This window comes from Anarhichas minor, unplaced genomic scaffold, assembly GCF_050575085.1.
Source record: "Anarhichas minor isolate MPS153535 unplaced genomic scaffold, ASM5057508v1 ptg000136l, whole genome shotgun sequence".
NCBI lineage: Eukaryota > Metazoa > Chordata > Actinopteri > Perciformes > Anarhichadidae > Anarhichas > Anarhichas minor.
Genome location: NW_027466582.1, coordinates 14,181,989 through 14,209,230, shown reverse-complemented (window position 1 = coordinate 14,209,230; position 27,242 = coordinate 14,181,989). Strand labels below are relative to the sequence as shown.

At 43.3% G+C, this 27,242-nt stretch overlaps 1 protein-coding gene across 1 annotated transcript in view; it reads right to left on the bottom strand.

Moving 5' to 3' along the window:
- fam184ab (family with sequence similarity 184 member Ab) overlaps positions 1 to 25,848 on the bottom strand; it is a 121,333-nt gene extending 95,485 nt beyond the window's left edge. Inside the window, exon 1 of the mRNA XM_076084397.1 lies at positions 25,687 to 25,848. Within this exon, the coding sequence (XP_075940512.1) occupies positions 25,687 to 25,848 (162 nt within the window). The remainder of the gene's footprint in view (positions 1 to 25,686) is intronic.
- Positions 25,849 to 27,242: the final 1,394 nt, after the last annotated feature.

Sequence of the window (27,242 nt, the reverse complement as noted above, 5' to 3'; positions counted from 1 at the left end):
TTGAGGACCACCCTGTATTTTATGCCTCTCAACACACACACACACACACACACACACACACTATAGCGCCTCATTACCCTGAAGTGTTTCAGATAACACCAACTGAGAATAACTCAAAAGTAATTTCTTCTCTCCCTGCTCTCCCTCCTCATCCTTTCCCAGCATTCCTCCTGTCTCAGCAGATATCAGAAGAGCAGGGAGAAGACAGAGTTCTTACTTTTTGAAGAGAAAAAGTGACGCTCTAGGGAGGTCCATGTTGCAGCCGACAAGGTAGCAACGGGATGGAGGAGGAGGATGAGGAGGAGGGAGAAAGGGAGGAGGCCTATGGAGAGCTGTGCCGACATATCTCACTTTCTTTCTAGCCCAGTTTTTTCGACGTCTACGTATCTGATTCCCCTCACGCAGTCCTACACACACACACACACACACACAGTTAGCCTGTAATCTAATTGGTTTGCGAGTCGGCCTTTTATGTTTCCCCCACGGTCCTCCCAGCATGCTGCAGTTGGCCGTGTGCTGCTTCCGTGAGGATTGGAAGAATAAGAAACGGTCTCCATCAGTGAGTTGATTTTGTTCTATTTCGGTTGAAAGTGAAGCTCGATCATCTGAATTCGGCCTCACTGCGACGACTAAAAATGATCCGCAACCGATGTGGTTAATAAAGCCACTAGAGAAAAATACTAATACTGATCCAGGATCCTGTCCTAAAGCTGCATTCATTGTGTTTTTGAGGATGACAGGTAAGTTGTGAATACAACACTGACACATTATCAATATTGACGTGTCAGCAAACATTAGACACAGAGCGACATTAACATTTATTTATGGTGTGTCTGGGTACCTGATGAATGTAAGTCTAATATTTAATCCTGTTCAACAACAACTGTAACAAGGCTTTTTAGCTACTGAATGCCTCATTAACTTCACCAGCTAGTCGCTAACTTTATTACAGCTTTTTTTGTCCTGAAACAACTGCCTGCTGCACACAAAGACAGGTGTTTGTGTGCCGGGTGGTCAACAGGATTATGGAGAAACTACTGGCTCAATCTTCATGAAACGATGTGGAAGGGGTAAAACAGGGCCAAGAAAGAACCCTAAAAGTTTTGTGGCGTATCTTAATCATGGGGCGGATACACAATTTATTTTTCACTTCATTAACATTACAAAAGCATTTGGCTTTTACTGAGGTTTACACTCTCTGAGTGCCCTTGTAGTTCTCTGTGGATTCGTCACTACAAGCGACACCTTTTGATAACACATACCAGACTCTGAGACGAGGATTTGAAAAGATTTATGTACAAATTCATGTGTGTTTGGAAAGCCGTAAGAGGCTTTTGCAGCTTACCCCGATATATGTTGTTCCGTGCGAGTCTTGATTTCCTTGAATCTTTACGATGGAGGTAGCGAGTGGAAAGCAAGCACGGCCCATGGCCCCACAATGGCCCCACATCAACGGGAAATACACCAGGTTGAAATAAACCAGAATCATCCTTTAAATATGTAATCAGCTTAACTGCATCAAAAGCAGAGCTTAAACCAAATCAAATTCTAAACAAAGAGAAATGACCACTCACACACTGTACATTGCCAAACTCGTATGATGTTGTAAGGCTTTTGGGGATTTCAGAAGGAAGATTTGGAAAGAGAGACAGTAGGAAGAGGTGAGACATTTTAACGAACCACAAATTCTGTTCCGCTTCTGCTATTAACTTTCAATCCAGCTCCGACAGGAGTTGGTGGAGAAAACAGGACCCGGAGAGTGAATACTGGACAGACACATGACTCAAAGTGAATGCTAATGTTGCATTGTGTCTGCTGAATGTGTAAACAGGCCGGTGTTTGCTGCCCCCTCGAGAATGAGAACTTTATACGGCAATGAAATGTCAAGGATGTGCATTTTTCCAGGTTGTTTTGCCCTCCAGTGCACCAAGCAGATCAATTGTTGCGGCTTTCAAGAAAAAAAGATACAGGCCGAACTGACAGGCCATCAGCTCCAAATATCAACAACGTCCACATCTGACTAGCCTGGCTCGTCTTTGCACGAGCGGTCTGCTCCGTGAACCTCACGGGCGTCTAATTAGCCTGCCGAAAGAATCGGAAAATGTAGCTTGAAGCAAGTGTTTTCTCTTTGTATTCCTATTCTGTTGCAGTCAAAGATATCAGCGAAAGATCGCTCAGACCAAACAGCTCAGTGCAGCGTATAAATTCCCAGTTCAATAAGCTGCACGGAGCAGCAAAGGATCTCTGCTGCAGCCTTCGTTTCTTCATCCATAAAGGGAGAATGTGCGCGTGGTTTCTCTCCGCTAATTGCAGAACTGTGGCCCCATGCGTTCAGTGCACAGGCACAGAAGCTGAGAACGTTTGACTCGGAAGGCAACGCCGCACACACCGAGTCGTGCACGTATGTGTGTGTGTGTGTGTGTGTGGGGGGGAATAAGTATGTGTAACAGTTGCAGCTAATGATGTCTGCCTTTGAAGCAGACGGCGCAAGACAGACGATGGAAAAGTAGACCGCATATAAACTGAATGTCCTGATTTTGTACATTTTACATTTCCTAGTAGAGATGATGATGATTATTTCCATTATGGATCAATATGTAGATATCTTTGGGGGGATTAATCAACTGATTAATTCTCTACTTAAAGTCGGAAAACATTTAAAAAGTGACCATCTCATCTACTACATTTTTAATTATAAAAATATAAAAATAATATATCCATGCAGAAGCACAAACCAAATATTTGTCATTTTTGCTGGTGAAATGAACGAAACAATAAATCAGTCATCAATATGTATTCAATTAATTGCCTAATAACCATAGCATTGTATGCATGAATCTTTTTTTTTTTTGCTGAGATTCAAACACAACTATGTAGAGAAAAGCTGGGCACTGTAGTTTTTAGCAAGCATTACTCAAACGGGAGTAAACTGTGCTTTTAATGGGGACTATTTTTAGCTGCGGATTAATCACATTTGGTGCCTTGGTGAGTATTTTCCGCAGCCAGATTCTATCTGTATAAACCACACAGAAATAAACATGACACCCAGTGCAATGATGTGGCTAAATAACACGTCTTTTTGTTTTTACAGCTTTGAACTACAACAGACGTCTACAGGGGAGAGAAACCACCTCAGGCGTCGGCTTCACAGGCTGCAGTGGCCAAACCAGTGCGATGCAAAAAGCACCACACATGTTCCTCTCTCACAGCATTACAAAGACAACAGGTGCATAATTAAAGCTGCATGAGAAGGAGCACCAGAAGGAATGCATTGCCCATTTAGTTTTTATTGCAACGCTCCAAGCTGCACTTTGCCTTTTCAGCGGGAGAAAAAGAAAAGCTCCTGCTATGCGACGGCAGCCTTAAGGATGTAATCACCGCACAAATTCTGTACATGCACAGCACAGGAGGCACTGCATCACGGACCGCTGTGGCTAACAACTCCTCCTCTACAGGCTGGCAGATAAAAAATGCCACGGCTCCCGGAAAGAGGCGACAGGTGCCACAGCCAAGCCCAGATAAAACTGATGAGGAGGCATTATCTTTCTTCCACTGAGCAGAGTGCGACCGAGCGCGCCGTCCTCTTCCTCTCCCCTGTGAGGGAAGACAGGGACGGTCGCAGCATTAAGGGGGAACCGTAGTTGGAGTAAAGGTGAAAAGAACTCACCAAGAAAACTGCAAATCATTGTGTGGTTATTATGGGGTTGTGACAACCGAAAAGCAAAAACTCAGCTCTTTGTGATTAAAAATAAAATAATTATGAAGGTATTTAAATCTAAAGCAGCCAGTTCCCCTCAGTGAGTTTAATCATTAATGAAAAAAAAGAAGCTGCAATCGTTAGACTAATAAGAAGCCTCCTTTGTTTTGTTGACACCGTGAACCCGTTAAGCTCCTGCTTCTAAACTCGACGTGTGGCCTTTGGCACATTTATTAAGCACTTACACAAATGACTTGCATTTGCATTTCGATGCCGCGTCATCATTGTCTCAGCGCTGCATTCTTCGCCAGGTTTACATTGAAAATAATAATGGATAACGGGAACGTTATCACTTCATAAAGAATAGACGCTCAAACCACAGAAAAGGAAACGGCACTAAGCTCGGTTGTGATGATTTAGAAATACAAACATTGCGGGCGGACGTCCAAGCTCTGCGTGAGCGCTGGTAACAGCGTTTCCATCGATTAAAACATGTTTAATCTCAGTGGGACTAGCTGTCAGTGTAGTCACTGTAAACACTGATTAATTAAATGAAGGACTTAAGCACAATTAAGAGACACAATAACGTCAATAACAAACGTCAGGGACAAGCACTGGGAGCATGGAGAGACTCAATAATAATATTGAACTTAGGGTTGGGCGATACCACAAAATTTGGTTTCAATCGATAACAACAGGGCAAAGGTCACAGATGTAAATACTGATATCAGTGGCTTTTGTAGAGGAGAGAAGTGTGTCACATTGCCGATTCACGATGAACAACCTTCCTGGTGCTACATTTTTAAAGCTCTGACAATTGTTGGATGACCCTTCAGAGGCAGAAGTGTGTGTGTGTGTGTGTGTGTGTGTGTGTGTGTGTGTGTGTGTGTGTGTGTGTGGGTTTGGAGTTGAAATGCTGTGCATTGCGGCCACGAAATGTCCAATCCCTCACCGGGTTGTCACCATGAAGTGTTCAGAGGCAGGAGAGTGTGTGGTTGCAGCGAGTGTGTGTGTTTGATGTTTGATGCGAACCGACAGACACAGCTGACCAACTGCCCCAGAGAGCAGATTCTCCTCCTACAAGCCCCGCGCAGGGGTGTGTGGATACAGATCATCTCCTCACCGGTCTGCACGCTGTCTGAATTTTGATTTTCATGTGGGACTTTGAGCCGCGGCTGGAAGAAAATAAAAAGAAGAAGATGCGTGCGGCTTGTGTTGTCTACCGGGGCGAGATGCAATATTTGCACGACTTTGATTATGAGCAACAGTGGCAGCACCGCAAATATGCTCATACATCTGTTGGCAATGCATGCCATTAAAATACAGGAGTGCGCTGTTCTTTGTAGCTTGAGGGCGAGCGGCGCATCGCCTCCAGCAAGTACAAGTGCATCCGTGATGCAATGTTAACACTGGAGCCACACGGGTTGTTTATTTAAGCAGGAATACTTTGATGAAAAATTCATGTTTCGCAAACACATTAAAAATGTTCTTCCATTTCAGCGCTGGTAGTTAAAGAACACTAAAAGTGTATCCAAAAATAAAGACAGTAAAAATCTAAACGACTGCATAAGAGTCTACGGAGTAGAGCCGCTATGATTGGCCAGTCTGTATTCAAGGGGCGGGACTTAGCAAAGGGTCATTCGATGAGGGAATCAGACCATAGTTTATCCAATCCAATCCCAAGACCCTTTGGCTGTAGGCTGTGTGTATTGTATTCATTACCTTTTAATTGCTGGTGTACAGTAGAAAGTTAGCTTAGCACTAACATGTACTTTTTTAAATTTTGGAATATGTCAAATATCAATTATCCTTTAATGTTAATATTGTTTTGTAGCACTCAACAGCTGTACAGTTTTCATAGTATTTTATGTTATTTTAGCGTCTCGTAGAGCGTGTAAACAGCACGACCGAGGTTTAAGAATGGACTGAATTATGGAGTTGTGTCAGTCAAACAGATGATCCTGCACTGTGGGAAATATTACAAATGATTTTGATGTTTTTTGAAGTGAAATTTGTCTTGGCATCCAATCACCCGGTCACTCAATCAAAAGTGAACAGCGTAGACAGCTATGGCCGGGAAGAGATGAGCAGCGGGGAAACAGCAGCGGCGTGTTCAGCTCCGTGTCAGCTCCGGTTCTGTGTTGTGGCAGCTGGAGAGCAGTTGCTGGTGTTTTTTTTCGGTATTTTTTTGTCTTCTTTTCTTCACGGCATTAGAAGTCAGTTTGCGTCTGTTCCCTCGAGCAACAAAGTCGTGAAGTGTGGATACATTTTGAGTGGAAGAAAGAGCAGTCTGCGATGTACTACTTTGTCCTCAAACTACTGTAGCTAAAGTTTCCACAGGTGCCTGTTGAGGGTTGAAGTATATTTAGATGTGAGTGGGTAGACTGTAATTACACTCTGCATCGACAGGTGAGGAGGGAGGGGGGGGGGGGGGGGGGTTTAGACACTAAAAACTCTCTTTCTCTCTCTCACACGATGCACAAACGTACAGGTCTGATTGGCAAGGCTTATTGCAAAGGTTGTCATGGTAACTAGACACAGCTGCCTCTATAAGGGGGTTGAAAAAGGTGATGGAGAGACTGTGTGTGTGTGTGTGTGTGTGTGTGTGTGTGTGTGTGTGTGTGTGTGTGTGTGTGTGTGTGTGTGCGTGTGCAAATGAACAAACGACAGGCGAAAAAATAAGATAAGTGGCTAATTCAAACCCTGTAATTCAGCCTCACCTGCTGACGCACAGACTGAACGCAGCGGTGGAGTTAAGGAGGCGAGGTGGGCCGGTTGTCAGTCATCTTTAACTAGCTGGGGGAACACGGCTCACAGTAGACGGAGGATGATTGGGCCGACAGGAGCGATTATGACAATTAAGACCGATTCAAAATAATTGCTCATCGAATTTCTGTCCGTCTCGTCCCGGTGGCCGTCACCGAGAAATGATACACTTCAGGTAAAAATAAAGATGTTCATATGTATTTGTCTTAAACACAGTGATAACACGAGCTACAGAAAGCCTGCATTGTCTGGACCAGAAACACGATGCATTAAGTCTGTACATGCAATAAATACACCTAATCTGCATCAGAGTTTGGTTCCCCTGCATGTACAAAGCTCCCCCTCCCACTGTTATCCGTTAATGGACACGGACCCATCAACTCACCGCCGATCATCCACAGTCAGCTACAGCAGCCTTTGTGCTTTCATGCAGCGCAGTTCTGCTGCACGCTGAAGCCGACGACAGCCTGGGGTCCGTGTGAGGTTAGTGTCGGTTGAGACAAACGAAGCTAAATCTAACGTGGGACTAAGTAAAACTGTTCAATGAGGGACAAAAAGGACGTTGTGGACAAAATAAGATCAGGTCTTCTCTAGTCTGCTGCCAGAATATATGACGTAATATATTGCACACCAAATAACCAACATGTTCTGAGTCGCAACTCTTCAGACGTTGCCGCTTTAAACTATGACGTACCTCTCTGGCGTCAGTTTTGCACGTGTCAATATATGTTTTTTCAGAATAAACTTCACAGGAAACAACTTAAGGAGGAGATTGTGGTTTGAGTTGAAATCAGTATGTTTATTAGACGTTGCAATGTTAAATAACCTTTGAAACCTACGTTATGTAAGTTCGTTCGTTCGTATCTTAAAATAAGTCAGCGTTGACTTGGTTTTACAGGGTGACATGAACACCGGCCTACTGGGTGAAAGGTTGTGCCACCAAATACCTATTCAAATAGTATTCATTATATTTTATGCAGGATATACAGTATAATCTGCTGTATTATACTGTACATTATGTCATGATATATCCATACCTTTTCAACTTATATTATATTTGACTTTATGTCACACTATACAGGATACTTTTCTGCTGCTACTTACATTGCTTGAGGCTGTATTACAGTTCAAACACAACTCTGATCGAAGGTATTGTTCGGGGCTGTTCACTAGAAGACGCCAGCCGCCCCGTTTCATCCTTTTATTCAAAATGTTTGGGAGATTGCAGTCCTTTTGTCCACGCCGTTACTTAGGAACCAAAATGAATATGATGATGGAGTTCCTGTAATTTATCAGTAAACATCAAAGACTAAACTAAACAAAGTCAAAACAAGGAGAAATGGATTTCCAGCACTTTACATCCCTCACAGTGGCCCTACTGCTTTTTGATCTATTCTTATTTTACATATTTATAAGAGTGATCTTTATCTTTCTCCGTGTACCTATTTCTTACCTTGTGCTGCTGCAACACTTGCATTTCCCCTCCGGGATCAATACATGCTAAATCTTATCTTATCTTAAGTTGTATGTATGTATGTATATATTAACATTGAACACCTCGTAGTTCGGTCTGATTAGAACTTTTACGTGTTTATATTTTGGTCTTTGATACTATTCTTAAAGCATTTATGTTTGTAGGAAAATGAGACAAACACACAGAACTCGTTTAAAATGTGTGTTTTGCTTTCACTCATTTATTTCCAGTGTCCTTGGGCAGGATTTTGGACAGAACGCCTCCACTGTTTTCAATGTAAACACGACAGCAGCCGAGTCGCCGCGATAGCTGGCAGCAGCGGCGAGGACAGAGGGATCCACGTCTCACCTGTGGCCATGGCAACCACACAGGGACAAACAAGGCGGGAGCTGATTGTTAGTATCGGAGTTACCAGAATAAAACACCTCTTCACCAGCAGTAAAGATGTCAGCCAATATAAATGGTCTCGGAGCAACATTGGCTTTGATCCAGTCTGGGCCAATAAACAGTGTTCATGATATCAGTTAGCTAACTTGCTGAATTAGGCATGACATAAAACTAACAAATGTCTTCTGTTTTGACAAAAGAAATATATTGACGTTTGATTTACTGGTATAAAAAAAAAAAAACACCCCAAGCCTTAATTACATATCAATTCATCTGTAAATATGGAGCACAAACTTCAGGAACATGTTTTAGCTATTCAGAAAGACGAAGAAAGAAACCGTATACAAGAAAATAAGCAAGCTAGTCAGCAGGACTTAAACTCTGTATCATTTACAGCTAATTGTGAACTGTTGCACTGAATGTAGCTTCCCGTACATTCACTTATGCTAAACCCGTTAGCCAGCGCTATATTTAACAAACTGTGCTGTGATGCCCATTATGTAAACCAGTGAGGAGAAAAAAAAAACCCAGAGGTTTGGGCTTAATGTTAATCAGTGTTAACGAAGCAGAGCATATGCGAAAAGCACAGCATCCCACATATGGTGACAGCCAGGTAGGTGATAGATGTGCGTTTCATTGAAATTCTCTGCCTCTGCGTTCAGAATCAGGTCAGATGAGTCACCAGCAGCACAGACCCAGAGTTACAATCTCTCTCCTCTCTAATCCACTCTCAGCCCGATGTGATAATGTGATCTTATTCAGCTCGTCTACTGCGCGGCCATTTGTTGGACTGATGCAGGTTGGCGAAGGTTGTCGTCACTGTGGCATTGAAGCTGCCTGTAGAGAGCATTCAGTGTGATGAGCCTTGACCATTTTCCTGCCAAAAAGAAATGAGGGAAGCTTCTGGAAGAGCATTTACGTCAGCGGTCTAACTATCAACAGAAACAGACACTGTCTGGTCAAATCAAAAGAAGTCTGCGCCTTGGTGCAGATGGACTTCAGTATGGTCTCGTCTCTTTTAAATCTTAATATGTATTTTATAATATTCATATTCACTGTATGCAAATATTAGTAACCCGGTTACTGATTACTGCGTTCTCTTTGCACCAACACAAACCAGAGATGAGACAACAGGAAATACACTACATTGTACATTTACTACCACTTGACAATTTAACTGCTAATTTATTCTCCGATTGCCCAAAGAGCTTACATTAACATCTAGTCGCCATAGTAACCTCTTTGGATCGCCAACAGCTGACCGCTCTGAGCACCATCTCTCCTTCTCAACCCCCCCCCCCCCCCCCCCCCCACACACACACACACACACACACACACACACAGAGTTGTTGCCATAAGCATAACAGCTACGCTACTTTTATTACACTTTCCTCCACACCGATGTCAGCCTGTCACTGCCACTTTTTTTTCCCCAGTACAAGTACGTACACTTGAGTATTTATCGACATGAGTACTTAAAAATACCATTACAGAAACCCTTCATTGATGCGGTGGAGGCTCACTGGGGACTGCTGTTAACGATGGCAGTAAATGATGGATTTGACCGGTTTGTGCATCAGGTTACTGCTGCAGCTGGGCGGCTTATTAGGCTTGACTGACGAGAGGTTAACGTTGGTATCGCTAACCCTTAGTGAATAAAACCTAAAGGGCCTGACCAGGGTAGACAATTAGCACCCGCCACTCACCAAATGGGAGTTAAAACCTAAGCTGGCGAATAAAATAAATGAAGTCAGTTGTTTTGTTTTGCTTGGACTCTGCACACTGGTGGCAATGTATGTATTAAATGGTCAGTGCATTAAACAACATAGTACTTAGCTAAACAAAAGATTGGCGGTTATGGTAAATGAGATGTGGTTAGGTTAGGGTTAAGCAACTAAAACACTTGGTCAACATTTCGAGAAAGATTGGATGATAAAAAGGCGACAACTATAGTTGCAGGTCTGTGACGGGACACAAACTATTGTCCTCCACATGAACGTTGGACGCGGTACATGCTCATCCACCACCCCGACCTCCGCACCTTTAATTCCAGGGCACACACCTCTGCTCGCACTGGTGTAATACGTAACACCTGGGGACACTAGGCTGCTTGCTGCAATTGTTTGCAATAATATAATTTGCATTGCCAACTCCCCCGCCCACAGTAGTTCAGTAATGATCACCAGTCAGCTCCTCACCTCCTACCATCCACAGTAATATTTAATTTGAGATGAACAATAGCAGTGTCTGTTGTTGGCAAATCTCTCTGTGACACTCTGACAATGACTCTTTGTTTGTGTTTTACCATCTTTCTTTTTCTGTGTGTGTGTGTGTGTGTGTGTGTGAGCGCGTGTCCAGGTGGTGGCTGGCTTGTCCAGTCGACCATCTCTCTGCAGCTGTCTCACTCGCTGCATGGGCTAACCCTGACTGACACTGACCCTGCCCAGAGGCTAAACACAACACAGCAGTTTCAAATACATCCAGCACTGCGCATGCGCACACACACGCACACACACAGGTTGGTTCTGGCAAAGACAGCTTGATCTAATCTGACCTCAGCCTCAGACTCGGGTTTAGGTGTGTGTGTGTGTGGATGGATGTCCACAGCTGTTGAACGATGAGGCTTACTCCATCACCTGCTGCCCAGTCAGTCTCCTGTGAAATAGAGGATGACTGTCCCCTGAGACACACACAGCTACACACACACACTGATGTCTGGGTTGTGCTGCTTACTCATGCCTCGGCGTACTTTATCTGTATCCTGTCTTCATCTTTCTCTCTCGGTCCCTCTCTGTGTCCCTGATGTCTCCCTCTTGTCTGAAAAGTGTCTGCAGGGTGTGTGTTGTCTCAGTAGAATGATGGCGGTGGAACATTTACCACTGCACTGAAAGTCTTTTCCTCTCACATACTGCAGGGTGAGACATGAGCAGGTCCAGTGCATATTGATATTATCGTGTACCTTTGTATATTGATGCTTTGACAAAACATTTGTTGAACTAATCAATAAAGCCGTATTGAATTCATTGAATTAATAGACTTTTACTACAAGTCAGATGTGAATAATCACACATTACCTGCACTGCTAACTCATTGCCATTAAAGTGGACTACAGACACAAATACACTCTTATTGATTTCAGTGTCCCACGATGGCCGAGAGGACAATTCTGGAGGGTGTTTGGAGCATTTTAGAATTACTTCTGAGATAGAAAATAGTATAAAATACATTAAACATTTGCTATTGACAGCATCAATACAGAAGTAAAAACACATGTTGGTTAAATCCTTTTATTTTGGAATACACATTTGGGGCTGTGTGGATGCGTGAACGATTTAAATAAAGTCGTGCATCTTTTTGGAAACTCTCAGTGTTTAGTTTGTAAGACGAAGTGATGCGAATTGAGAACAAAAAGCTAAATTCTCAGGAAGTATCAATGCCATATAAAGAAAAGCTTCAATAAACCAGTACTGGGAGATATGGCTCAAAGCTGTCATGGTAATAAGTATATTCAGTGACTGTGATGTATGCATCACACTACTATGTACATGCTGTTTCTGTTCAAAGAAACCAACCACATGCCAGAATTCACAGAACTAATAGGTAACTAGGTGTCTTTGTTTCTCGCAAATTGAGAATTTAGCCCAAAATGTACTTTTAATGATTGTTTGTACAACATGTATGATAGTATACAGTAAATATCATGGTGTAAAATGCACTGCCTCTTCTCATGGAAGACGGTGTTGTCCATGGTTCCACAATGTTACCACTGCCTGTCTCAACTGGATGTGATTGTGTTAAGGTAAGATGATATACATTCGTCAACTGTCAGAGGTTTTGACTTTATACACCAGGGTAGCTATCCCTTCAATATTTATATTAAATACTAGTTGCTAATGTTTAAACTGCTAAAACGTGCATTGGCTGACAACAAACAACAAATCTGATACTCTTATTGGTTTTGGTATCTTCTAACTATCTCTCAATTGATTTTCCAGAAAAAAAGTACAATATCACGAGAAAACTGACGCAAAAAGCCACTAATTGCCAATTTTAATTTGTCATTTGGAAACTTATTTAGTAATATTTAGAATTATTAACAAAGGAAAAAATTATTTTCCAGTTCAGTTGATTTTATCATGAGATGGTACTCATGGTTGAGTGTAAAACACGATATCAAACACATCCATAAAGACTGCAGCAGTGCACCACTACCATAGGCCATAGAGATGAGGCAGAAGCCAGAATTAACCGGTTCAGTGGGTGATCTCTCCCACACTGTGTTATCTGATTTACAGCCGGTTCCTTGTCCTTTGCCGGGCACCACGACGGGTGCTGGAGCGTGACGATTAAAAAGGTGCGATCACTTTCTGTTGAGTCATGCTGTAGCTCACAGCTACAGACGTAGAGGTCATCCTCTACAACTACAGGGGCCACCGTCTCGTATGTCCTCAATTAAAATACATGCATCACGCCTCAGGTGCACTGCCACGACTCTGATCCGACTCCGGGATGTGGTCTAATGGAGATGCTGGTTTACAGCGATCAACGCGGGAGAGACCGTGACGAGTCTGCATAGATGTGATGTATGAATGGGACGATCGTTATGGGGAAGGTGTTAAGAATAGAACAGGGTCTCTCTGGGATCAGCACAGCTCCCTCTCTCTCTCCGTCTTTTCCCTCTCTGTTTTGCTCACACTCACAGCACACTGAATCCCATTAGCGGTGGCTGTCGCACTTGTAGCCTGCAGCGTCTCTGTTTTTGGCGTGCGTGGGCGCCCGTGTGCGTCGGTGTGATCTCATCATTTGTTGTATTTTAGGCGTAATGGGAAGGAGTGAACAAGCGGTGCAGGGAAACGTCAGGCCTGAGAGGGAACCGGTCCGCTTTGCATGTGTGCTCGTGATGGCTCCATCAAGACAAAGAAAAAATAAAAAATAAAAAAACATCACTTGTCAGCAGCATTAAGGCCGAGACGCTGAGCGCGTGTGTCGGTTTAATGGGGTGATTAAAAAGACATGGGTAGAATGTCATCGCTCACCTGCAGAGCTGTCGTACAAACAGATAAAAAAATGTAATAAATAAAAAACAGCAAGTGAGAGCGGTAGGAACGCAGAGCAGTGCTGTTCACAGGAGCCGGTCGAACATCCTGCTGGAGTGGTAATGAGCTGCGAATACACATTTCATGGAGACTGAAAAGATAGCAGTATTAACACCAACACGGCTCCCACAGTGGAACAGGCTGCGCTCAAACTGGCAGCCCGGAACTGAATTTTGGCAAATCCATGTTGGATTCGAGCTGCTTTTATCAAGTCTGGAGAGCAAAACAACAACAACTACATTTCCACTCGTAGTAATAGTGCAAAATAGTGCAAATTAAAAGTAATAACCTACAATATGTGTTCAAAACTAGTCCTGCATAGCCAGACCTATCTCCATGGTCACTAAAGAAACTAACGCACTCAGAGCTCGATGAAGCGCACACTGTATTTAGAGAGTGGCCTCGTCTGTCAGCTCACTTGTCTTCTACTTTCCTCTGTCCACCATTGACGCCACTGACAAAACCAAGATGTGTGTAAAGCACCCTATTCGTTCTTTACATTCTAACGAAGCGCTGATTGAATGATTTTTTTGCAAAGAACAAGAGCTTTTCCACTGTGATGCCTGCTTGTAATTAAATTGAACTTTCAGTCTGAAGCTGCTGCGAGCGCACCGTTTAATAACCACTCCCAGCCACGATTTCAGCATGGGGAGAAAAATTAAAAGGCTATATTCGGTGACGGCTGTGTGAGGCAGATAGTTTGCTTTCGGATTTAACATTATTGAACATTCATTAAATTCCTTTATTGAATCTGAGAGCGGTGTGAAGGTGTTTATCTTTCATTTCCCAGGATCCCTCTCTGATTACAAGCAGAACGCTGCTGAGCTTTCATTTCGTGAATACAAACTTTGTAGGTTTCCTCTAAACTGAGCACAAGGTTGTTGACGGCATCGTGGAAGTTATCTGTGTACAATGAAATTTGGAGTAGTACAATGGAAACAAAATCCTATGATAATGGAGGATATAATAGTATAATGTATGTAAAAGTATGTATTATGCAATACATATTCCTTTTTTCATCATTTTAAATCATCATCATTACTTTTTCAATAGAAGTACTGAGCATGTTATATAGGTATTGTACATTTATAGAAATAAAAAGGATTGAATAGAACGTTAAATAGCCAACAGCTCTCATACTACCAGTCCAATTGGTTCCTGTTGCGTCTTTATCATCCCAGCTAGCAGCGCTGCTATCCGCTCAGTCTTTGCCATCGTTGGCAACGTTTCCTCAGGATTTTTTTAGTAATCCTTAATGTCCTCGGCACAAACATAAATGTTTTTAAAGCGGTCCATAATGCGAAAGGCAGAGAGACAAAATCAAAGTTCCTCTGACATCAGTTAACATCAGAATAATCAACGGATGGCACAGCTGGCTGCAGCTGCATTGCTGATTGGGTCGTGAAGGCAGAAGTTGTTGAAGTGATTTCAAAACACGGAGAGCAGTGAGGCAGCAGAATTTTTGTTTCTTCTACCCTGTGCGATTCAGGTTTTGGTTTGTCAGCTCCTCTGGGCAACGTGGCGCCCATATCAACACCATAATTTAATTTGGACAAATAGGGTGAATCTACAGCTCCCCGGTTACTGAAGCTGGGACGCTCTCCTTTGTTGCAGCCCTGCTATTTGATTAGGCTGATTAGACGGGCGGGTTTTAAACATGACATTAGAGCCTGGGGCTGCACAATTATAGATTAATGGGTGTAAACCTCAAAGTTGGATGCATGTTTTTTAAAAGCTCTGGGCAAGCATATTCATTCTGTGAGCCACTACGGCAGGTCTGCTGGTTTTACAGCTATTCAAGATGAGGACTAACATTAAGGTTTCATAGCCAGACCGGACTGCCTCAGATGCTGCAATTTGCAGTAGAAACAAAACAGAAAATAACAGAACAAAGACCAAAAATGAATGAAAGGATCATCTAACTTACAGTGAGGCACAAAGAGGCAGAGAAAGCAAGGTAGGCATTTGTGGAGAATGAGCCCTATTGATTGGCCATAAACCACCACTCAGAGAACCCAATGGTTTAAAAGGAGGAACGCTGAGTCGTAAGGTTGTCAAGCAGTCAGCCGCTCAGGGTAAAGGCGGGTCAGAGAGCTGTGTGGATAAAGAGATATTTTGGGTAATGGTCTGCAAGACCCCAGTGAGTTATAACAACCCCTTCAGTAAGTAGAAGTTTCTGCTATCGTCCACCTAATGGAGCCCTTTTGTGATTTAAAACAGCCTGGCATGCTGATTTTGTTAATATTTAATTTGTTTTTATCTTTAAAATAATATCTTCGATAGAGTCTTACTACACAGCTTTGTTGAATACTTCTGATTGGTCAATGATGGCATTCTACTGTTACGCTGTGGACGTAGCTCTGATCTCCGTACACAGCGAGAGGACTCATTTTTTAGTAGTATAGCAAGTAGCCGTTAAATAAGCGGGATATCTGTTCAATTCATGCAAGATGTCCTCTATATTCTATACAACAAGTGTCCGGTTATTCTCCTATAGCTATTTTTATTCTGCCTTTGTTGTGTCCCGTCACTGTTTGCTGTTATAATGGCCCAAATCTCCCCTTAGGGATCCCTTTCATCTTATCTTAATGGAAAGACGGACCGAGGGCTGGGTGAAGTCGTAGCGAGCCCCGCCGTTGTTTGGATGTCCTTTGGCTAGAAGGAAGGACAGACAGATAAACAGAGATACGGGCAGAGGACGTGAAGGAGAGCGAGGTAAACAGGCCAATTCTAGAAAGAGCCGGCATGGGAACGGACAGAAAGACAAGGCAAGTAAGAACTGATAGAAAGAAAGGCAAAATATTCAGCTTCAATCCAGTTGGTAAATGTACAATCAGAATTATAGGTTGACATGATTATGAATTATCCAAATTATATTCAGTCTAATTGGGTCTGGTCCTGTTATATTGCTGCTAGTCTCCGACATGTGTGTCAATATTTCTCATGCCGAAGTGAATCAAATAGTAGTCACAACCATCACAATGAAACTGGGGTGAGACGGTTAGCTGTGAAGTGCAGAGACAATGTGTTGCTCTTTCCGACCACAGCTGCTTGTGGAACGGTGGCAAATCGTCACGCTGACAGTGTTGATGTGCGCTCCCTGTTTGGGTCCAATAATCCTCGGGTTAAATTCAGCCTGGGTCAGACTATCCACAAGCCCCTTTCACATCTCCAGTTGGAAAACGAACTCATGAACGTTGGATTCGGACGTTTTCCGCGGTTCTAATTTCTCAAGACATGAAGTGGATAGTTGGATAAAAAAAAGATACATCCCATTATGTAATGAAAGCACGCGTCAATCAAAGACCGAGTTTGTAACACCATATGTATTCCATGCATTCGTAAACCAACCGCTCTGTGATGCACACGTTTTGTTCAATTAGAAAGTACCGCAACTCAGCAAAAGACCGAGTGGCGAATCCTTAATTCACAGGATTGCATAAGTGATGATGGAAATAGGGTTTCTCACTGCCATGTTTGAATTCCTTGCCTGAAGTTTTGAGGAGTGCCTCTTTCTCTCTCTGCCATTGTTCTGCCTGTTGTGTTCTTGGCTCTAGCTCTACTTTGCCACATGGATAATATCAATCAGACGCACAAAATAAAAGTGCAGCATCTGCAGTATCTTTTGTGTATCGGACCTTGAGACCAGGCAGATAGCGGTCACAGTTCCTGGCGCTCTCAGCGGCCGCTATCGATTCTTTGTGAACAAGCCCGTGAATGTTAGCTAAATAAATGAGACCGCTTTAGAATGTGGCAGCGAAGGCTACACACTCCAATATACAACTGTTCTTACAATCTAAATAATTACTGGGCTATAAAATGCATCATCTTAGAATGGAATATATTTGAAAGGTCAAATGTTAAACACAACTTTAACTTTAAATGAAGTCGGAGCGCCCTGCTGAGTAGGCTCAGAAAATGTAACGAGGGCGCTCCACCTTGCTCAGCAGATGCCGAATGTGGAAGCTACAGTTGTTCCTCTGAGCCCGGTGAGCCCTGAATGATGCTCTTGATGATGGTAAAAAGAGGGGTTAACTGCTTGTGTCTCTCCCATCAGGAGGGAGGTATAGAAACCCAGTGAGTAGACGGGTCCCTGGTGGCCATGGAGACTCACACTGCTGCCAAGTTAGGGAGAGAAAGTCGAAGCAGACTCCAACATCCTGATGTGAGCCACTGGCAACGTCTGCCAAAAAGCTCCCTTTTTCGAGTTAAATGTGTGGGCTGGTGTCAAGTTGGGAGGTCTAGACTTCGCAGGGGTTTTTCAGTCGAAATCGTTTCTCGACGGCTGATTCACAGGTTTACCCTTTTAAAAAGCACTGCCAGGTAAAACCTGTATATTGCTTTGGGGTATTAAAAAAACAATATGGCACCCGTTTATGTTAATACAGGCATTAAGACCATATTTTATGACGTATGTGTCTGTTGACTACATCATAGTGGGTTACCGCACATCCATGGTCCTTCCACTGACATAAACAGGAATAAATGAAGGCAGAAGTTGGACGTAAAAATGAAATGGTTGAGGAGAAACGTGGCCCACAGTTGTCATTAATGATGGATTGATTATGGATTCTTCAGCTGACTAAATGCATGCCGCTTCTTTCCTTTATCCACATTCGGGCCGTTCTCCTGATTATAGTCATTTCAGAAAGCAGGAAGCTAGAACACAGTCGTACTTATTGTGTTGTGTGACAAAGTGAGTAAGTGAATAATATGTCTTGGAAGAGGCTTTTGAATCTGTACGAGTTACGGAATGGAATCCTTTAAATGGTTGTGCAGCTACATCAGAAATAATGTGGCAGAAAGACATGAGCAAAATAATGTAACAAGCTTGTTAAATGAGAGAAAAGGGCTTCATATCAGTTCTATATACAGTATGCTTCGGATTTCCTTCTCCAAATCTAGTCAGATTGCATTGACACAACGCTAAACACACTGTTCCAACGCTCTACCGTTTCCGTTCCAACCCCGACGACGTGGATGTGTTGTACATCTACAGACACAACTCTGCACAGCTGCTGTTGCCCGCAAGCGGCTGCCTTCCAATATGGCCACCAGAAGGACTGTTACATCACCTGAGAGCCCTCGCCGTTAAAAACAATCCTGTGCGGAGCGAGGCTTGTTGCAGGCGATTTGTGGCGAAGCGATGATGTGTTACATACTGCTGGTCCATTACTGGCTCCTATAAGTGAAGTGCAATAAAATGCTGTTCTTTAAGTGCTTTAGTTTCTCTTGCTTAGAACAAGCTGGACGCTCACGGCGAGCTAAGACAGATCCCTCCTCTCTGCCGGACAGCCTCCATGAACACAGAGAGCGAGGATGTTACAGGGGAAGTTGAGACAGAAGAGCAGAAAGGTGTAAAACACCGGAGGCTTCTCTTTGCAGGAAAAAGAAAACGAGGATAAGATCAGCGTCTTGTCTCTTCCTGTGTGTCTGACGCTATAAACCTGCTATTTCACATTACCTACTGAATATCATGTTCAAGGTTGTTGAGTCAAGACCAGCGGTATATTTGACAGTGTGATGACTTTAATAACTTCAGAATGAAGTGTTTCAGATTGTGATACGATAAATGTAATGTCATGCCCAGAAAAATCCCCCAAACCTCCCCCACAGTCGTCATTGAGTGAATCAGCGAGGCAGGTATCATTGCAGCTTTTCTGTCGAGTACGATCCACACCACGCCACGCTGGACTGACTTCTCAGGTCACACATAATAAACAACAGCAGTGATGAAAACACAGCGGCTGCGTTTGCGGACACACCTCCCTCATATTGGAGGTGGGAGACACTGACCGCCTTCTGGTGAGACTTTCCACAAAGACCACAGACTGTCCGACAAAAACAAGCGGCGGAACTCACAGCCAGTCGTGCACTGGCTTCACTCCGGGCCTCGCCCCTTGTTGCTGCAACGCGGTGGGCTGCTGCTGCATCAGCCGACTGAGAGGAGTAGCAGCAACGGGGCTTCTGGCTGTCCGAAAAAAAAAAAAAAGGCATTCAAGGTCAAGCATTAAGAATGATGGAGAATTATCCTCCGTACGCACCTCGCGAGTCTATGAGCCACGTACGCGTGTGTGTGTGTGTGTGCGTCCAAGCATGTGCGCGGAAGTCAACAGGCATGTCGGCAGTGTTTTGTTCGTGCTTGAGGCGAGTATGCACCCCCCCCCCCCCCACCATCTCTCTTCCTGCCTGTGTGTTTCAGTGTAAGTGTGAGAGAGCGTGGGCGTATCTTAATGAAATCTGACGGTGAATTGTGACAATCAGCGGAGGAGAATCCTGCAGAGGTTAATACGCTGTACTCCTCCCAGCAGCCACGCACACACACACACACACACACACACACACACACACACACACACACACACACACACACACACACACCTCTGTGTTTTTATTCTCGGAAATTTTGCATCTTGCATCCAGATGTCAGTCACCATGTTTCGCCGTCTCTCTCACACCCTGCACCTTTTACACCACTCACTCACACACACACACACACACACACACAGCAAACGCGACGTCTGTCGTTCCCTGTACGATCACTGAATCAGTCGTTCTCTTTACAGAGGAAGCAACATCTTCACTGCTAATTTACAGTAACCGCTGGTAATCGGTGCATTGGGAGTATGCTTGCATTTTTTGTTTAATTAGGAGGATGCTATCAAGGTTTTAATAACCCAGGCTCCCCTTTGTTGGCCAAATTTAGACTAGCGTTGTTATAACAACTGTAGCAGATGGAGAGGTGATAGTAGCAGCATGCACTATGTGGAATAATAATAAAAAGGGGAATAATAGTAACAGTCACGGTTAGTAGTTTTCACTCTGCCAGGAGTTTGTTTGAGAGCTTAAAATTCTGAATTAAACATCTGTAGCTTTGGTTTTTAGTTAGCAGCATCAGCATTTAAAATCCCCACCGAATCAGCCTTACTCTATTCCCAAGACTGGGGCCATGTTGCTGAGACAATCTGCTGTCTAACCCGGCCCAAGCGACACAGATCACTGCACTACCACCCCTGGATTATGGCATCAACGCACACACACACACGCACGCAAATCTTGGCTTAAATGTTGCTGCCAAGCGATGGCAGCCTATTTGTGTGTTTTCAGCAGTATCTTTTAGCCATTACTTAGAGTGACTCGCTGTACCGGACTGGTACAGACACTCACATTTCTGGTAATAACAATCCAATTTCGCCAATTATCCAACTAGAGAATAAAATTAAATAAAAACATACTATGGCATACATTCTCTGTGTGTTTGTTCATGTTTTACAAAGGGTTGAACCTGAGCCAGGCCATACAACAGTACAGCTGTTAAAAAATACTTTTGTTTTTAATGCACTGGTATTGGATCGGTACTCAGTTTTGGGCAATCTTTAAGTTACGGTATCTGGTATTGGGAAGGAAAGAAATTCAGCAAAATTGACATACATTCAGAAATGTTGAAGAGCAGGCAGGAGGATATTATTAGCAGGTGATGTTGTGGTTAAAAAAAGTTTTTTCTCAAATGTGACAATCAGCATTTTAATACAATTTTGTAGAATTGGTCATGTATGATGCTGTGGTTCTGCAGCACCACAGAATATGACTTGCAAACAGTGTAAAAACACACACACACACACACAGTACAGTATTTCAATATCTATGTCTCTTCCAATCCCTTCGTCCAGTAATACATGGAGAGCTCAGAGGTCTATTTCTGACTCACTTTGACACTGAAGTCAGTCAGGCATTGGTGATGACATGGGCGCATGGGTGCACACACACACACACACACACACACCTAAGTAATACATTTGTTTAAAGGCATTCTCCTGACGATGCTAAATGACATGCTACCCGCTCCGTTTCCCAGTGCTCCCTCTGACAACAACCAGAAGCTTCGGTCCTGATTCACTGTGGACAGGCTGCAAAATCAGGCTTATTCATTTTTTTTAAATCCTCCACCAACTTCCCACATTCCATTGCCCTGAATTATAATTCATATAAACCTTGTTGCCATAGCAGCAAAACCCCCTTCATTGCCTTCTTTTTGACAGAGGCACTACAATAAAAAAAGGCGAAACCATCAGAAGGTATAACTTGTGAAATACGGCTTTCCAAAAATAAATTATGACAAGGAAATCCTTGCAGAGCCTGAACTACACAAAGGGGCCGGAAAGCAGCTTTGTGGGATTAAAAATTACTGCGAGAAGTCTTAAATGACGATGGCAGCAAACAAGTCTTGCGTCACAAATCATGAAATTCAAAGCCTCAGGAGAAGAGCAATCAATGACCGATTTACTGACGGAGCATGAAGTCCCTGCAGAAGCGTGTATAGAGCCAACGTTTGAGTCCAAGCTGAACCGACAGCTACGCAGCACCCTGAGCTTTTGTATCGGTGCAATACTAAAGAGCAGATAATCATCAGAAATCAGAAGATTCAGAGAGGAAGGGGTCAGTCTAAATGCCCATAAATGTAACGAGGACAGTAAGGGGGTTCGGTTTACAACATAAACCTGGGGACACACATTAAATGGGCGGGTCTTTGTGTTGAACATGAAAAAACATGATTTCCTGTATTCTGGGGGATTTTTTCTGCTTCAATTTATGGTGTAAATGTTTATTTTTGTGGAAAAACTCAAAATATAATAATATAAAGGGTATATAATGCAGTAAGGCTCTCAGACATTCTGTATTAAATATGTATTTCTCCTCTAGATCCACTGCTCTCATTTACTGTTACTCTGCTGAGTCCACACATACGTCGGCATGACTCAAACTTCTCTACTCGTATGCGTCTTTAACTTCTTTAAATGTGCATGTGGCACCCATTCACCTCAGTGACACATGAACTCCTTTTAATGTACTTATTCACTTTGAATAGCTCATGTGTGTTTCAGCGAGATTTCTGCTCGTGTTGAAGGCATTTTGCACATTCATAGCGTTTCCCACAAATCTGTGTTCGCTAGATGTCGAGAAAAGTCGCAATATTTCAAGAAAACAAAGTTGGAATATTGCGACTTTAATAGACGAGATAATGTGCATATATACTCTGTTAAACTATTCTTTGTTGTTTCACGCCGTTCTGATGTGCCGAGGTCCTGACCTCCTAGCTGGCTACGGTCATGATGATCACGCCAAGCAATTCTGTCCTCCCAAAATATTGGTATGGGGACATGTCCCCACCGTCCACGTGCAACCCTACGCCCCTTGAGGAAAGGAACAAGACGCAGAATGTAGCAGTGTCAAAACATTAAAAGGGAAGTGATCAAGATCAATCGCAACACTCAAAGTAAAAACATAAATGAGACACTTGTGATTAAAGTAAGCCAGTCAAAGCATGAGATGAACCATTCAGACGCCTCCATAACTCTGGAGTCATCCTCAGACGGAGCAAGCTGGAAGTCATTCCGCCCCGTAATGTGCCAGCGAGGTCGTCTCGAGGTTGCCGTTTGTTCCTGAACGCAGCTCTGGCCCCAGATCAGCGGTCAGCGGGAGCAGATGGCCCGCGTGCTATCGGCCCGCTCCGCGGCTCGGGAGTGGCTTCATACAACAAGGGAGATACGAGGCTTTATGTGGGAGTCATGTGACTTCACATGTGAAAACACCAGTCGCTATTGTTTTAGGTGGTGACTCTTATAGCTGGAGACCCTGTTCACCTCAGCTTTCACCTGATAAATATATAATTGTAAGAAAAATCCAGTGGAAATTTTATATTGTATTATTGTTTTGAATAAAGCCGATAAAATGCAACTTTTCATCTGCAATTTCATGCTTGAAATACTTATTTTCCCCTTCAATGGGTTACGCAATGATTTATTTGATTCACAACACAGGCAAATATCACATACTGTGTGAAACTGTAACTCGGTAATCTGTGACGTACTCATCCAACTGCCCAACGAATTCACCACCACAGAAAAGGCCCCCTAGAACTGGCCCTGAACGGAGGCATCACACTCTTTGCACCGCTTTACAACGCTGCATCATGATGCATCCAACGTTAATATTTTATAATTCACAATGTCATACAATCCCTGGCAGAGGTTTACAAAATGCTGCTGCGTGCTTTGGACTCAATGAAATGACCTGAAATGTGAAAGAAATTAATTGCGCAGTCATAATGTATATGTAGCACAGCTGATGATGAGGCAATGTTTTGTGCATTATTTTTCAACAACAAGCATGTTTTTGTGGTAGCCATTGTTTGGGTGTTGTTGTTGTGTGCCCTTTTGGTAATTTGCTGGTCAAAATCCATCCGTGTCTGGAACAAAACTATTTGTATCACAGAGGTAAATTCATTTAAATGCTGTTGAATCAACGGTGATACGTTACCTCAACATCTTCATATTTCTTACTTTTCAAACAAAAGTTACCCCCCCAGTGTTAACTAACCAAAGTTAAAAAGGTTTTAACTACTATATTATTTTTGACAACCTGCCACTCTGAAACCTAAGATTAGAGAAATTACAAAATTGCTTGTAAAAAGTGCTGATTTGATTACCGCCATTTGAAGTAATAACAACCCAACAGGTGAAAGCGTAGACGTTAATCTAGATGACGGACGGCCACATAATGTGAGCATGAGTGCATAAAGATCTATCCGTTGGTAGAAAATGTTTTGTATAATGTGCCTACTGGTAAAATATAACTAAAAAGTAAGATAATAAGAAATTATAAAGCATGTAATATCCTTGGTGTTTATTGTCAATAACAGGATGTTATTATGTGGAGAATTACCCAGCAAGGTGAAAAGGCTTCTTTCTCATTTCAATGTGACTTTAATTAAAGAGCCCACGCCGCACTAAGGCTTGGCACACACCTCGCCTGCAAAGGCTGCTGAATTATGATTTTATTTTTTCAGCCTCCACTTCCTCAGCAACAAAGAGAACTATGCAGAGCACAAATCTTGTGTTGGAGTCAGTGGCAAATCCTTGGAGTATATAAGGTGTCAAAGCGCCACCGAGCCAGCGGTAAACATGTGCGAGGCCCCGGCAGACCTACAGCTTGATGATAATGACATGCTGGAGCCACTGACACGCTTTGACCCCAGGTGAATGTGCTGCTCTGTCGTTTTGGCAAGTGAGAGATGAAAGCGCTGCACCTCGGGGCTTAACAAAAAAACAAACCAAAAAAAAAAAAGCTTCTGAAATGCCCTTGAAAGCAGAGTCGGTGTGGATGTTTAACATCCTACAGGCAGCTGGGTCAAAGCAAATAAAATGTGCAACGGAAATAATTCCTGTAGATGAGCTCCTGGATCTAATACATGGACAGTGAAACGTTTCCCTAGAAACTACATGCTGTATGAATACATATTTAAGAGTAATGTACATCAAAAGGCACGGGAATTCTCATTCAACACACACACACACACACACACTCTCTGGCAAAAACAGCAAGGCATAAAATACAACATTCTAAATAAGTTAATAAGGAAGGAGCAAAGGGAAGCGTATGGCAGCAACAATCAAGATGCCACGCGAGCCTGGGTGTCATTTCCAAGTGCTGCTTGTCATCATGCAAGATCACAGTTGGGAGGAAGTGCCTGATTTAGCTGCATAAGTATTTATAAATCCCCCCCCCCCCCTCCTCCTCCTCCGGGCCAACATTAACATGGACAAGTAAAACTAAATGCCAGCACAGTCCGTGCTGCTACAGGTGATTAATGATCTGATCGTTGTCGTGGCTAATGACCCGGTATTGATGGATGCAGCGTCCGAACAGACCGGGCTCGCCTTCAGGCAGCTCTCATTCCTCCTCGTGTGAGAAGAGGAATCTTCTCCAAACTCCGTTTAGGGATTTCACAGTGTCAGGCTTCTTCGCTGTTTTACTCCAATGCATGCTTTCCATCACGTGTTTTAAGATATTTAGGAACAAGCAGTGGCTGGATTTTAATTCGGCGTGCGATTCAAATACCAAGAATGCATTTCAATTAAAAACCGCGAGTCACCTCGTATTCCCGTACACCAAAGAAAAAAACGGTTTTAGGTTATAGCAGCGTGAATCAATCGTAAAAGTGTCAATGTTCTTATCTAGAAGAAAACAACGAGTGCTATCTGTGTTTTATGAACACCGAAAGTACTGCAACATTTTCGAGATTCAGAAATGAATGAAAACGTCGCTCTACCCGGTGTGACACGTTCATCAATAAGAGATTTATGACTGAATAGGTAAAATCTCAAACGGAGTTTGGTGCCCGGTTCTGACGTCCCAGGGTCTAACCTAAGGGGCTGGTGCACTGCTCGGGGAGAGTGAAGAGCAGGCCTCGTATTAACACTCCTTACCTTCGTTAGCTGTGCTATTTTCTTGCTCATCTTCAGGTGCAGGTCTTGGGTATATTCCATGGTGATGCCGGTCTGAAAGGACATGCTGGTCGCCGTGGATGTGCTAAATTTCCCCTGACCGGCAGGGCAGTAATACTGCTGCCAACCCGACCCAGACGCCATCTTCACGAGGATGCTCCAGATGCGTAAGAGAGATATGGGCTGTAATATAAAATCTGACGGCGCGAGGGAGAGACGACCAGCGCGCGGCGGAGTGGACCTGGGACAGTGTCGGATTTGTGCCGCGACGCAACAGAATTATTTAAATAAATGAAGCCTTTTTAGCCCAGAGACTGTTAAAAATTGACTTCATTTTGCTCGGGTCCGGATACTAGTACACCGACGGGTGAATTTTGTGATTTTTAAGCTCCAGAAACCTCAGTTTCAACCATCTTGTCCGTGTCCGTGTTCAGCAGTCCGAGGTGCGGGTCCTGTCGGCTGTCACCTGGCGCTGACGTAGAGCGTTTTTTCGGGCGGCTGGCAGGCTCCCGGTCGGTCACCTTGATGCCGAAATATGTCAACGGGAGCCGTTAAGAGTGTTTCTTCCTCGGTGCATTCCGGCTACTTTGACGGAGAGTGAGTGGAGATTGAAAGCGCGCGCGCGTGTGTGTGTGTGTGTGTAGGACAGGCTCAGCGGTTGGCTGCTGCTCCTCTGTTGCCATGGATCACCTCAACAGTGTGTGCTGCATTCACGTAGGATGGGAGCAGCGCTGCCTTCAGGCGCTGTCGGAAAACGCGACACACAAAAAAGGACGTGTGAGCACACATGAAAAGAGCCAGCAAACGTGGTGACCGCGAGACGTGACGTTCAAGGGCTGGATGACGTTGTTGTTTGGCAATGCCGTGATTTAAATTTAAATCAACTCAACTCGTGTATGTAGTTGTTTTTCGGTGCACACACGAGAGGACTACATGACCTCACGTTTCTTCAAAATATAATGACTCACGAAGACGGAAGACACAGAGATCTATTACATATAGTAGGTTCAAGTTAATCAGCTGAACGCAATTAGCTTAATTAGCTGGCCTTAAGCCCACTATTGCCTTTTAGTAGTCAGTTGTCATTCCGCTGTAGTCGCATCATATTGACCATCCAAAAAGTGAAGTAAGATAATATATTAAATGTCGAAAAGTAAAAAAAATAAATGAAATAATTATCCAGCACATAGAATAACCTATTAGGAAAGTGTTATGGTCTAAAATTAAATTCTTAGAATCAAGAAAGTAGTTGAGAGCATTTACATGACTTAGCACACAGGGCTCACTTCTCAAAGATGTATTTTCTGTTATCCCTTCCTTTCCAGAGATGTCACAGCTGTCACAGCTGTCATATTGTAGTAAAAAATGAACCAGGGGAAGTTAGATTTTTACACGCCATAGTGCTGGGATGTTGACAATATGTTTTATGTTTTAGTATCACAGATAAAATACTTAACATGAAAGCTTCTCATGCTCAGTTGACTGGCGATCATTCCATTGTATTCCCACTGTATTCCCATAAATCAATATTGATTTTA